This window comes from Notamacropus eugenii, chromosome 4 (assembly GCF_028372415.1).
Source record: "Notamacropus eugenii isolate mMacEug1 chromosome 4, mMacEug1.pri_v2, whole genome shotgun sequence".
NCBI lineage: Eukaryota > Metazoa > Chordata > Mammalia > Diprotodontia > Macropodidae > Notamacropus > Notamacropus eugenii.
Window position 1 is genome coordinate 279,779,068 of NC_092875.1, and position 15,167 is coordinate 279,794,234.

The 15,167-nt window shown below is 35.2% G+C and overlaps 1 protein-coding gene across 1 annotated transcript in view; it reads left to right on the top strand.

The window, feature by feature from the left end:
• Window positions 1-15,167, top strand: part of RAB2A (RAB2A, member RAS oncogene family) — a 119,711-nt gene that overhangs the window by 85,275 nt on the left and 19,269 nt on the right. The window contains exon 6 of the mRNA XM_072604657.1: window positions 3,733-3,844. Within this exon, the coding sequence (XP_072460758.1) occupies window positions 3,733-3,844 (112 nt within the window). The remainder of the gene's footprint in view (window positions 1-3,732; window positions 3,845-15,167) is intronic.

Below are 15,167 nucleotides of genomic sequence, written 5' to 3' on the forward strand. Positions count from 1 at the left end.
GTCCAAAAATAGACTGGAAAAATGAACACACAACAGACAAGCCTAACCATGGAATGTTACTATGGTGGCACAAACTCAGAAGACAGCAAAATCAAAACAGCTAACACCCAAAAGCCTCAAAAAAAAATATATGAATTGGTCTCAGGCCCCCTGAAAAAGAATTTTTGGAAGAGCTCAAAAAAAGATTTTAGAGATCAGGTTAAGAGAAATAAAGGAAAAATTGGGAAATGAAATGAGAGTGATACAAGAAACTCGTGGAGGGGGAAAAGTCAACATCTTGGTAAAGGGGGCACAAAAAAATACTAAAGAAAATAACACCTTACAAAAAAAGAATAGGCAAAATAGTAAAAGAGGCACAAAAATCCACTGAAGAGAACTCTCTAAGAAGTAGAATTGGGCAAGTGGAAGCTGACAAAATCAAAAGAATGAAAAAAACAGAAGAAAATGTGAAATACCTCATTGGAAAATAGTCCAAGGAGAAATCATTTAAGAATTATTGGACTACCTGAAAGCCTTGATTAAAAAAAAAAAAAAGACTAGCCATCATATTTCAAGAAAGGGGACTGCCCTGATATTCTAAAAGCAGAAGATAAAATAGAAATTGAAAGAATCCACCGATCACCTCCTGAAGGAGATTCCAAAAAGCAAATTCCCACTAAGATTATAGTCAAATTCCACAGATTCCAGGTAAAGGAGAAAAAATTGCAAGCAGCCAAAAAGACACAATTCAAATATCATGGAGCTACATCAGGATCATACAAGATTTAGTACCTTCTGCATTAAAGAATCGGAGGGATTGAAATGTGATAATTCTAGAGGGCAAAGGAGCTAGGATTACAACCAAGAATCAACTACCCAGAAAAACTAAGTAAAATTCTTCTGGGGAAAAAAATGGATATTCTGTGAATAGAGGACTTTTAAGCATTCTTGATGAAAAAGACCAGAGCTGAATAGAAAATCTGGCTAATACAGGATTCAAGAGAAGCATAAAAAGCTGAACAGAAAAGAGAAGTCTTAAGGGATTCAGTAAGGAAAACTTGTTTACATTCCTACATGGTAAGATGATACTTGTAACTAACTCCTAAGAACTTTCTCGTTAGGGAAGTTAGAAGACATATGCATAGATAGAGGACAGTGGTGTGAGTTGAATATGATGGGATCCTGTCCACAAAAATAAAATGAAGGGGAGGAGAGGTATGCAGTGGAAGAAGGGGGTGGGGGAAGAGAGGTAGAATGGGGTAAATTATCTGACAAGAGGTGAAAATGAGCTTTTACAGTAGGAGGGAAGGATAGGGGGAGGTGAGAAAGTCCTTGGAACCTTACTCTTATGAGAATTGGCTCAAAGAAGGAATAACACATGCACTCAGTTGGTATAGAAAACCATCTTACCCTACAGAAAAGTAGGAGGGGGAACAGGGATAAGAGAAGGTGGGTAGAGGTGGGGGGAGCTGCGAGAAGAGGGTGGATTGGACGAGACATTATTAGTCAGAAGCTAAACACTTTTGAGAATGAACACAAGAGGGGGAGAGAGAAAGATAAATGAGGGACAATATGATGGAGGGAAATACACAGTAATCACAACTTTTTTAAAAAATTCCACAGCAGATTTCTCTGGTAAAGGTCTCATTTCCCAGATATATAGGAAACTTTAGTCAAGTTTATAAGAATTCAAGTCATTCTCCAGTTGATAAATGGTGAAAGAATATGAACAGGCAGTTTTCAGACAAAGTAATCAAAGCTATCTACAGTCATGAAAAAAATGCTCTAAATCACTATTGATCGGGGATATGCACATTAAAACAGTTCTGAAGTACCACCCTACAGGAAAATGACAAATGTTGGAGGGGATATGGGAAAATTGAGACACTCATCCTATTGGTGGAATTGTAAACTGATTCAGCCATTCTGGAGAGCAATTTGAGCTCTTTTCCTAAGGGCTATAAAACTATGCATACCCTTTGACCTAGTAATACCACTACTAGATATTTATTTCAAAGAGGTTAAAAAAAAAGGAAAGCGACCTATAGGTACCAAAATATTTATAACAATTCCTTTTAGTGGTGGCAGAGAATTGGAAATTGAGGGGATCCCCATCAATTGGGGAATGGTTAAACAAGTTGTGGTATATGATTGCGATAAAATACTGTTGTACTGTAAGAAATGATGAGTGAGATGTTCTTAGAAAAACCTGGAAAGATGTGAACTGATGCCAAGTGAAATGAGCAGAACCATGAGAACATTGTACTCATCTGTAAATGAGTTATTCTCTGCATGACAGTGATCCAAGACAGTTCTGAAGGACTCAGGGAAAATGGTATCCATCTCAGAGAAAGAAACGTTGGAGTCTGAGTGCAGATTGAAGCATACTTTTTGTACTTTCTTTTTTTGCCCCTTGTTTTGTTGGTTGATTTTCTTTCACAGCATGACTAATAGGGAAGTGTTTTTCTTGGCTGCAAATGTATACCTATATCAGATTACTTGCCTTCTCAAGGAAGGGGAAGGTGAAAGAGGATGTAACTCAACGTTTTTTAAAAGCAAACAATTGTTTTTACCTAAAATTGGGAGAAGTTATTAAATAGAAAAATCTAGTAATGGAGTACAAAGTAGATTAGAGGGGTGAATGATTGGAATTAGAGAAATTAAGAGATTTGTAATGATTGCATTAAGTCCCAGTTTTTTTATCTTGTATATTAACGTAAGTCCTTTGTTTCTCCCTCTCTTCCCCATCTCTGACTTTTCTCTCCCTTTTTCCCTCTTCCTTTCTTTCTTTTTCTCCCTTTTTCTTTTTCTCTTCTTTTCCCCTTTTTCTTCTATCCCTTTCAATTTCCCTCCCATCTTCCTCTTCCCTTTTCCCTCCGTTCTTCCTTACATCTCTTATTCTCTTTGTTTCTTCCTCTTCCTTCTATACTTTTCCTTCTTCACCAGCCACCCCCCCATTGTCCCCAGTGTGTCCCATCTATTCTCTCTGCTTTGATTGCCTAGCACTTCAACAACATAAGTTACAGAGAGTACAAATTGTAAACTCACAAGATCATGGATTTAGATTTTGAAAGGAACATAGAGGCTGTCAGATCTAACCCCCTTGTTTTTCAGATGAGGAAATTGAGGTACAGAAAGATTAAGCTATCCAGGGTCAAGCAACTAGTAAGAATCTACAGTGAATTTAAATCCACTTACTGTTTTCAAGTCCAGTGTCCTCTCCTACAGTATGCCATGATGCTTCTACATCATTATGTCTGTCTTACCAGCATTCTCAGACTAGATAGGTGCTTTTTCTAGACTATATATAGGAAATATTCTTTTTTTCTTTTTTGCTACATAAAATATTTTTGATGATTAATGGTTTGGGGTCAAAAGACGAATTCATATCCTTCAGTAAGAATGCCTTTGGGCAGGACACTTAGCATCTCTGGAATTCAGTTTCCTTGTGTAAAAGGGGGGGAAGGGTTGAACTAATTTATCTCTAAAATCCCTTACAACTCTAAATGTCTGGATTTTTTTTTTAAATTTATTAATTAGATTATATATTCCTTTAAGATTGGAATGTTCCTTGTACTTCTTTGTATCATTCACAGCACCAAATGAGTTGCCTTGCTCTTAATAGATATCGATTGTTGTATTCACTTTTAAAATCTATTCATAGAAATATAGGTTACATGAGTTACTACTCATGAATGTTTTTACTAACACTATAGTGGTTAGTAACATGATCCTATTCTTCCTTAACTTCAGTGATTTAGAATCTAGAAGAGAAGTTAAAAAAGAAGAAGGTGAAGCTTTTGCCCGAGAACATGGACTTATCTTTATGGAAACTTCTGCTAAGACTGCTTCCAACGTAGAAGAGGTAGGTGGACTGTTGTTTTAAATTTTTAAAAAAATTTGTGTAATAGAAATAGGTGTTATGTCCTTTGACATTTCTTCTTTCATATTTTTGTCATGATGCAAGATCTTTATTTAGAATTAGGTATGATTTCTTGAATCTTATCTTTGGACACTTTAAAAAATTTTTTTTAATAAAGTAAAATGAGAGTCTGAGAACAAAACTCTAAATTTGTATTCTGTGATTCTAGCAATATCAAGATGTTTTAAGATATCTAGAATTACATAATTTTTAGATTTGAAAGGGACCTCAGAAATAATCTAGTCTAGACACTTCATGCTGTTGCCCCAGCCTGGTTGTTTTTACAAATGTACTTTTAGCAAATTCCCTTTCAGTTATACTTTTATGGATGAAAAGAAGCTAACAAATGGAATTTTGATAAGATACATTTTTATCTCCCCCTCCTTTTTTTTTTAAGGAAAAATTTAATCATTAAATCTTTTTTGCTACATAATCATGGCATAAGTCTTGTAAGTATAGCAAATCCAAGATAGAATTGTTGGTGTTATACTTCCGCTTAAAAAACACTGATATTATTAAAGCATATCTAATGTGTTTATAAGGTTCTGTCCTTATTCTCAGTGAGGAAAGAATGTTAACCTCACTTCTATGTGGCATAAACTCATGATAAAATATTGGTGTTATTCATATTTATAGAATATTTTTATGTGAAGATAAACAACATGAAAGGCAAGATGGTATTGTGGACAGAGAATGGCTGTCCTACTGATCATAAAATTCTTGATTTAAGTCCTGCTTCACATGCATACTTGACCCTGGGCAAGACTCTTAGTGTGCCCAGGAAACTCTGTAAGACTTGAAGTTTCATCCAAGCCACTGGTCTGCATCAGTGAAGAGAGTTCCATACCACAATTTCTCTATAGCAGTGAAATCACAAATACCACATTGTACAAAAAAATGCTCCATGCAAGAAGTTATTTTACCTTCTTTCCTTTTTTTCCTTTCCTGTATATGACTTTTCAAGAAGTTTGGGCAGGGGATCTCAGTAGTACATACATAGTTATCCATTGATCAGTAGGTAAATATCACATCTATATATACACATATATTTTCTTGTAACCCTTTATTTGAGTATGTCAGGCTTAATATGGTAGACATCCTGCTATAAATTGATATGTTGAGACCTGGGAAGTGTATCAGTTCAGTTGAGAAATGTTAAACTCAAATTTGATTAAATAGATAGAGAAAAAGGCATGTAAGAGCTAGCTAGCTTATATAGTAAAAACAGTTCAGATAAATTAGTGATCTGAACAGATGATGGCTAAATAAATGAAGTTCACTGTTACCTAAATCTGCATTGTCATTCCAAAGTGGTTTCCATTGGTCAGACACATCATATGCCCATTGTGTAAGTACAGCTGGCTATATAGTAGCTGCTCTTGTCAGTAAAATCTGGAAGTTCCGGTCACATAACAGAGGTCCTAGAAATATGTTAACAATAATTTTTAAAATGATCTTTGATTTGGTGATTTGAGCTCCTTTACACATATCAAAATCCCTTTAAGTAGATAGTGTTTACAACTTGTTTCATGAGTTCATTTGGTTACCAGCCCTCTAGTAATGAGCCTCAGAATTTTTAGCACAGTTCCACTAGTCTTTAGACAATAACCTCTCACTGGGCCCCTCCTTGAATCTTTCTACGTCAGCTGGGTTTAGAACTTGTATTTTTCTAGCAGAGCCTTTGAGAACCTGGTGTCATTTCCATAGCAGAGTGACACACCAGTTCCAGCTAAGATTTATATTATACATATATATTTTTAATTTGCTGGACTTTTTTAAAATCTCTTTTTATTTTTTTAAAATTTATTTATTTTTAGTTTTCAACATTCATTTCCACAAGATTTTGAGTTCCAAATTTTCTCCCCATTTCTCCCCTCCCCCACCTCATAACATCTTGCATTCTGATTATCCCTTCCCTCAATAGGCCCCCCCTTCTATCACATCCCTCCCTTCCCTTATCCCCATCTTCTCTCTTTTCTTGTAGGGCAAAATAGATTTCTATACCCCATTACCTGTATTTCTTATTTCCCAGTTGCAATCAAAAACAATTCTCAACATTCGTTCCTTAAACTTTTAGTTCCAACTTCTCTCCCTTCCTCCCTCCCCACCCATCCACACTGAGAAGGCAAGCAATTCAATATAGGCTATATATGTGTAGTTTTGCAAAAGACTTCCATAATAGTCATGTTGTGAAGACTAATTATATTTCCCTCCATCCTTTCCTGCCCCCTATTTATTCTGTTCTCTCTTTAGACCTTGTCCTTCGCCTAAAGTGATTACTTCTTATTACTCCTTCCTCCCATTTGCCCTCCCTTCTGTCACCCCCCCATTTATCCCGTTCTCCCCTACTTTCCTGTAGTGTAAATAGATTTTTATATCAAATTGAGTGTGCCTGTTTCCCTCCTTAAGCCAAATGTGATGAGAGTAAGCTTCACTTTTCCCCTCCATTGAAAAAGCTTTTTCTTGCCTCTTTTATGAGAGCTAATTTGTCCTATTCCATTTCTTCCTTTCTCCTCCCAGTATATTAATTCCTCTCTTACACCTTAATTTTATTTTTTTAGATATCATCCCTTCCTCTTCAACTCACCTTGTGCGTTCTTTCCATCTGGAGGGATTTTATATATATCCCTCCAGTTACCCAAATACGGAGAAAAGTTTTAAGAATTACAGATATTATCTTTCCATGTAGGAATGTAAACAACTTTAGTAGTCCCTTATGACTTCTCTTTGCTGTTTACCTTTTCATGCTTCTCTTCACTCTTGTGTTTGAAAGTCAAATTTTCTATTCAGCTCTGCTCTTTTCATCAAGAATGCTTGAAAGTCCTCTATTTCATTGAATGACCATTTTTTCCTGCGAAGCATTATAAGTTTTATTATATTTTAAACTGACCATTTGAACTTAGAGTTTGGTGTTTATGTTTTTACTCATGAGAGTAATTCTTCATTCTTTTATTTCTGTTTTGCATTACACAGTTGTGAAAATTTGCACTGCAAAGTCATTTATCATACAAAATCATGAGGGTAATATTTGTTTTGTTTTTTTAACTTTGACTCTCAGAGTACTTAGGATTTTAAAAAACAAAATTTACACATACATTTATAAATTTTCACAGATAATCAGCATGGGGAAATAATTTTGCCCAAATGAAAATTTGAAGATTGGTTTTTAAGGATACACTTAAGTACTTAGAATAATTTGAGGAAGATGTAAAATGAAAGCATGAGTAGTTTAAATTCATTGCAAAACTTTTACTAATATAATTTGACATCTGTTCTGTGATCAGCATTGTCAACTGTATAGACTCATAAATTTAGACAAGACTGCTTCGTGATCCAGAAAAAATAGTGCAGCCATCCTGAATGTACTTTACTATGTGAAAAGTTGGTTAAAGATGAACAGAATATCAAAGCACAGTCCCACAAAGTGCTATCATGAATTCATGCACAAAACAAAAATTACTTTGAAAAAAATGAAGCAATCTAGATGTAAGTAACTTAAGGTGAAATAACATCACTGTGTATGGCATTTTATACTTTATAGAATGCTTTCACATACATTATTTTGATATTCACAGCAAACTTACTGGTGAGGGGCAATGATTTGCCCATGTTTATATGTCTGCCCCATTGTGAAGCTGATTTAGTTCCTCTGATGCTCAGAAGATGCTCAGTCAAATATTGTACTATGCACCTTACTAATCCATAGTTATTATTTACTTGTTTGTTAAAGAGTACACAACACATCTTTACATATCACCTTAAAGCTTACAAAGCACTTTTCCCTGGAACAGATCTAAATATTATCCCTATTATCAGAACTATTTTTTTTTAACCAATTTATTTTTTCATTTTGAATGATTCAGCTGACAAAGTAGACTCACAGGAGCAGTGGTGACATAAATCCTCTAATTTCCAACCTTCTTAATAACAGCAACAGGAATAAGAAGCTTAAATCCTACGTAGCCCTCCAGAGTTGACAGGGTGTTTTCCTCAACACATTCCTATGAGTCAAGTATGAATGTCATTATTCTCTTGTCATAGAAGAGGGAAAGAGGAAAGGCCTAGAAAGCAGTGGAGGAGACAATCCACAAATTCCTTTGTCCAGAAAGTACAGTTGCTCTTTTTCATGTACCACACTGTCAAACAACAAGGTAGCAGCTAAAAGTGAAATTACTACAAACATAAATAATTAGCTGTTTGCCATAGCTATGGAACTGAAAGATATGTTACAAACAGTCTGATGTAACTCTGTAACACCCATCATGTTACAGTGAGTAAATTGAGGCCCAAAAAGTGACTTGCCCAAGGCTATACAGATAGATACTTGAGATTAATGTAGAGAAAGTACAATCGATATTTGATAGATGTTTACTGGTTTTGGTTTGGTTTTGTTATTAAATAAACCAAAAACTGAGGACATTTTGGAGAAGCAATCCACATTTTGCCCCAGTTTTTAAAACAAAATGTTCAAACTGATGTGTTAGATTTGATGGGAGTTTTTTGTATGAACTGATTTTTAAAAAAAAACGAGCTGATTCAAAACCTTTACAAATGTCAAAATTTGAAAGCACAGAAACTGTGCTAATAAACACTTTGGGTTTTTTACTTTTTTCATCTGTTAATCTTGTTTTTCTACATGACCTTAATTCAATGATCATAGACTAAAGCTAGAATAATAATTTTAGTAGTGATTGAAGTAGGAAGCTGTTACTGATTAGAACACTTAGCGAAAGTATCACTAGGCCAAAATAGTTAGTCTCACTAGGCCAAAAAAAGTTAGTTTCAATGAGCTAAAAAAATTTTTGTTTTTGTAAGTTTTCATTTCCCTTTGCCTCAGTCTGTACTTTCTTGATATTAATTACTAAAGTTGTTTTTTCATCCTTTTAAAATTACATGCTTCTATGCAATCCCTTGTAAAAAATAACATTTTGGGGATCATAATTGGGAAAGAACCTTCAAAGCCATTGTTTCAACACTCTCTTCATATTGAGGCCCAGAGAAGTTAAGTGGCTTGCCCTTCAAGCCAAACAAAGTAGAAGATAGATTTGAATCCATGTCCTTTGACTATCCAATGATCTTTATACTATGTGCTTCCTGTGATTACCTCATGAAAATTAATTGATTGGCTTTTGACATCTTATACCATATTTCCCTTTGAATTGCAGCTTATTGCACTGAATAGAAAACCAGCCTCAGAATCAGGGCTACAAGTGCAAGTTCCACTTCTGATACATACTAGCAATGTCAGTCAGTTCATCATTCATTTTCCCCCAGACCTCTCTGACTTTTAAGTTGTAGACTCTCTGCATTTATAGACATTTCTTCAGGAAATGTACTAATCACATATCTGAACAACAACAAAATTCCCTTACATTCCAGAATCTGGAGGCAGTGTGTATAGAGGACTGGACTGTCCTTGGGTAGCAGCAAGCGCCCTGACACATCCAGGATGACTGCTAACACAGATTCTTAGGTCTGCTTTTCTAAAAGGAAAGCAATTTTTTAGGGGTCAGCAATCTTCTTTAATCATATATCAATAGAGAAAATACAAACAGAGAAATAAAGACCAACAGACAGGGCTTCTGTCTGACCATAAGCAAAATATATACATCACATATGAACAGATAGATCCAACTATCTGACCATTAGTACATACATAGTTACCAGAGAGAGAAGCACCAACATCTGGGTTTTCAAAGCCAGGGCACTTCTTAATAGCTACCCAGAGTCTCATCTGGTACAGGAACCTTCTTCCAAAGAGTAAGCCCCAAAGTAAAACCTCTCCTCATTATACATACACTTTTCAGAGCCAGAGGGCATCACAACCCTCAGGAACCCAAGCCTCTTTAAAAATTAACAAAAGGTATAGACCTTCCTACAAAACAAGCCTCCTCTAATCAGGGTTCCCATTAAGGCTTCCACCTGATGGGTTGGGGAATATCTTTAACTTTCATTACACCTTGGCATCAGGAAGACCTAGATTCAAGCTTTGCCTCTGACACATATTAACCCAAGTGACCTTGGGCAAATCATATAAACAATGAAGGGAATTTCCCTACACCAACTCACAGAACTCTCCCTTCTCCAATAAATAAAATTCTAGAACCTAATTGGAAAGTGAGCAGAATCCCATCATAAAGTATTTTACTGTATCATTTGATCATCAGATGTCCTTGTTTGTAACAGTGAGTTGACACAGTGAGTGCTGGACCTGCAATCAACCTGAGTTCAAATCTCAGGCACTATTTGATCCTGGGCAAGTCACTTAACCTCTGTCTGCCTCAGCTTTCTCCTTTGTAAAATGAGGATAATAATAGTACTTAATTCCTATTCCTAGGATTGTTGTGAGGATCAAAAGAGATGATATTTGCAGAGTGCTTTGCCAACCTTCATGTACCATATGAATACTAGCTATTTGTGTTGTTATTGTTATTCACCTTGTCTAACCACTTTCACTTCTACCATCTCTGATCCCTCAGAGCAAAAACCATCAAAGTGATTTATTCCAATTTGCCTAATAATTAAGGACTTGACATTTTTTCCTTATGCTTATCATGGATTTTAGTATCTATCTTTAAAAGAAATAGAACACTTGAGGATAAGGCTTGAAGTAAAAAGAAATTAAATACCAATATTATTTAGATGATAACTTAAAATAACTATATTTGTAGTTAAGATTCTTATAAATTAACAATTCTCATAAACAACAAAAAAGATTTACAAATATAATAGATTTCATATACTGACTTGTGAAAGTCAGCTGACAAAAACTTTGAACCAGAATGGAAAGAGACTTTCAGAGGTTTTTTTCCTCTCAGCTTTCAGGGGATTTTCAAGGATAACTTCAAGCAGAGTGGTTATATTATAGTAATCTAATCTGAAGGCTCTGTAGACCCAGATCACTGTGACAAGGTCTGCATTAAAGTTTAAAGATAACAACCTTTATATCACAGACAGCCATTGGTAATTGGCATTAAGTAAATTCATAGAAAAAATATGTAACAAGGTTCCCTTCTCCCCCTAAAGATGCCACATATAGAGAAAGTCCATCCACATCTTGCAACTGTCTGTCATTATTTACTTATTGTATTAATCCCAAACCAGTTGGCTTTTTTTATTTTGTCCCTTTCATAGCTAGTTTGAATGAGGAAACTGTGTAACTGAACCAGATGAAAGCAAAACATATTTTCTAAATGTCATTAACATCCTTAGTAATACTGAAGCCCAGAACACTCTCCATTCAAAGGTGTCCTCTATGAGATTAGCATGGTTAAGTTCAAACAGACAATCTGACCCCAGGTAATATTCGTGAAAAATGTCATGGTAGAAATAGTTGAAGATTCTTAGCTTTGTTTTTTTAATCAGGCTTCAAATGAGATAACTGTTTCTTATTCTTTATGTACGTTTTCTAAGTATAGCAAAAATTTTGGGGGAGAGGGGGATTACATGTAGTTGATGTCAGAGCCACTAGGTCGGGATTTGAGCTCAATTCTCTCTTACTGTGAGTCCAGCTCTATTTCTAATAAACCAGAGTGTTTCTCAGAATAGCAGCCTTCTAAGAGCCTTGGCTAAGGCTTCTTCTTTGGAGAATTGTGATCCCAAGCCAACTCACTTCCTCAAAGCCCATCTTTTTAACATCAATAACCTCTTGGTGATGCTATATGACTCTAAATCATGTAGCCAAACAATTTCAGAAGAATCACAATTGAAGTTGGAAAAACAGTGGAATGAATAACACATGGTAGCAGTAAATATTTTATAGCAAGTTATCAGTGGTGGCTTAAGTACAAGAACAGACATGAACATTTGAGAAATGGAGCTAGGTCTTTCATGTAGCTAGAGTTAGGGAAATTAAATAGGCTAAAGTGTTGTATTGACAGCAATGTGCTATTAAAATACCCCCCAAAAAAGCAAATAGTATATTGGGTGAATCCAATTGTCTACAGGATTTATAGACATGTATAAGAATGATATAGAATAAAGTCATATATAAAATGTAACTTTTTGAAGATTTTCGTTATATCTTACATAGTTTTTTCAATTAATATCAGAGATATTTCACAATAATTTCATTTATATCTTGTTTTATGCCAGTTTTTAAAAATGTATGTGTTCTTTTATGAGTTGAAAAACCAGGCAACTTGTTGATAGAAGACCCTTATTGTGACAAAGGAATTGGAAAGAACTCCCATTAGTAAGATAAGTTTATATTAAATTGATACTTCAGAAGGGAAAGGTGATGATGAAAGCAGGAAAGAGATGAATGTGGGGGTGGAAAGGGGAAGGAAATATTCAAAAGAGTGGAAAGGAGAGAATGCTGAATGTGGGGAAAAACTAATCTGAGAAGACTCAAGTCTGGTACCCTATTGGACACTGTGTGATTGGGAAGTGACTTGTTGATTCTTTGTAAATTATAACTTTTTGTAGTCAGATTCCCCAAATTTGCTTTCAAAGCCCTTTTAAAGTAAGAGAACTGTAATAGTTAGTACTATAATATGTTGTTATACTCTGTTTCCAATAGTGCTTAACTACATTATGGGTAATTTTTTATACTAGTATGAGAATCTAATCAGAATTAAAGTGAATTTAGTTATTTTGAGGTATCAGGAATCTATATCTCACCAATGAGAGGGAATCCTCAGAGTAAGCAATGAAATGAAAAAAAATCAAAGGTCTGTCCCTCCTATCAGATATTTGGAAGAGATTGATATTCAGTTATACCAAACAACTTTCAAGACAACAGGACCTGACTTAAACAACATATAGAATTATATATCTCATAGAAAAGTCATATTATAGGTTAAGCTAGAAATTTTTCCACACAGAGAATAAGGTTAAAGGAAAGACCAGGGACAAATGGTATAAATTTCCTTCCTAACTTTTCTTAGAGCAGTTTAAGTTGTCAGCTAAGGATAGTACCATCACTGGCTTTATTGGGGACATTCTTCATGTAAGATTAAGCAATTTGATTAAAGATTTTAGTAGGGAATAAAATGATAAAGTGAACTTAGGAGTTAGATCCAAGGAGTAAAGCATTAATTGCTATATAAAAAGGCAATCTTAATGTTACATTAATAGTTGAGTGGCATTGAAGGTGATAAGGATGATTCTTTTAGATGAAATAGAGAAGTGAAGTTCTTTTTTTAAATTCAGTATTTCAAAAGGCTTGGTAATTTCATCTATTTTAACTCCCTCTTGTGATATAGACCTCAAGTACTCTAAACATTTAATAGACATTTTAATGATTTCCTCCTGCCAAAGCACTGGTAGTGAATGTCAACTTCTGTATAAGTAGAGTGATCCATACTTACATATAGTCCATCACTGGACCTGTGTTTAAATCTTTGTGGCCTGGCATTGTTTCACAGGGTCAAGGTTATAGGATTAATACCACAAGGACTTAAACTTTGCTTGAATAATCTAACCTATAGCCTAGGGTTAAATCTTGCCACAATGAGACAGTGAAGGAAGACTTCAGTGAAATCCTTTGACTTATAATATAGTACATTAATACTCCATTTTGTATTAAGAAATACAGGCAATAGAGTTATGAAAGGGTGGAGGTCAAAGTTAGTTTCATTTGTTCTAATCGCTGATTTCTGAACTCTTTCTAATTTATTTTTGGAAAGAAGAATGTGGAATTGGGGGTAGAGATTGGGGGTGGTAGAGCAAAAGTAATAGCACATGACATCTAGAACTAACAGTATAACTTTTGTCATTCAGCCTTTCCTAGACTCAATCTCCTCAAATGTAAATTGGGAATAATTTTTTATTCCTGCCTATCTTCCATGATTGATGCAAAAATAAAATGAGACAGTATATTATTCAAAAACATTAATAAATATGAGGTATCATTACTTGAGCACCTAGACAAATTTCTTGCACATAATAGGTATCCATTAAACATTTGGTGTTTTCCAGTACCTTCAGGGCAGTTCATTACTTCTTGATTATCTGTCTGCTTCATAATTGTATCCTTTGAGTAGCATACTTGAGAATTGACAGTAGTTCTTCTAAATGAAACAATGGAAATATTGTGAGATATAAAGGACCTGGATTCAAATTTGCACTCTGCCATTCCCAAACTATGCCACCTCAACTATAGCATTAATTTACCCACTATCTCCACTCATACTCCCACCCCCTCACCTTCCCTGGAACTACCCAGCCTCTTATAGGTGAGGTTTCACCTTATATCACATCTCCATTTCTCTTCCACTACCATCAAGAACTTGAACTCTCTCCCTAGAACCACCTTGAGCTCTCATAGGTGAGCTTTTGCCTTACATTGCCCAGATCCAGGCCTCCAACTCACTTCCCCATTTCCTCACTTCCTCACTTCTCCAGACTCTATCTACAAATTAGCGAATCCACTAGGGTAATGTCCTCACTTTCTTTTAGTAACCCCTTTATGTGTTATTTTTCCCCGTTCAAATGTTTCTTGAGGTCAAGGACTTGCTTGCATGTATTTGTATCCAGTGCTTAACACTATACCCGACACATACTAAGCATTTAACAAATGCTTTGTATGTCTTTTTGTCTCTGTTTTCTTTTCCAACTAGAGTGGTCTGTGGAATAACAAGAACAAAAGAGAGTTGAGGTCATTGTGCCAGGGTGAAGTACACCCTCAAATAATAAAAGAACTAGCAGATGTGATTGGCTACCCTCAGTAAACTTTGAAAGATTTTGGAGCAGAAAGGAGGTGCCACAGACCTGGGATAGGACATATGGCCCAATTTTCCAAAAAGAAAAATGGCTAGAATATGTACACAGTAGATCAGAGAACTTGGCTTAATTCCTGATAAAATTCTAGAACTCACTTTTGAGGGCATAGTCCTTAGAAAGGGGAGTAGTGATTACTAAAAACAAACATGGCTTCATCAAGCAAAGTCAAGCTAGACTTAACTTCATCTCATTCTTGTAACAGGGTAATCAGAGATCTAAAAATGGAACGTTAACCTTCATGGGTAGTGAGTTTTCCTCCACTGGATATATTCAAGCAAAGAATGAGTAATCACTTGTTGGAAATATTATAAAAAGGATTACTAGTCAAGCAGGGATTAGGTGGATTAAATGATCGTTGAGTTCCCTTCTAGCTCTTAGATTTTGTGAAATTGGAACTGCCAAATCACTGGGAAGAAAAAGGAAGAAAATGGACAGTGAAATAGTAGACACCTTTCTTTGGGTAAGTTCTCAGAGAGAATACACTATAGCATTGAGAAAGTAAATTGAAAGGTAAATGTCATTATGACATTTGTTTATATGA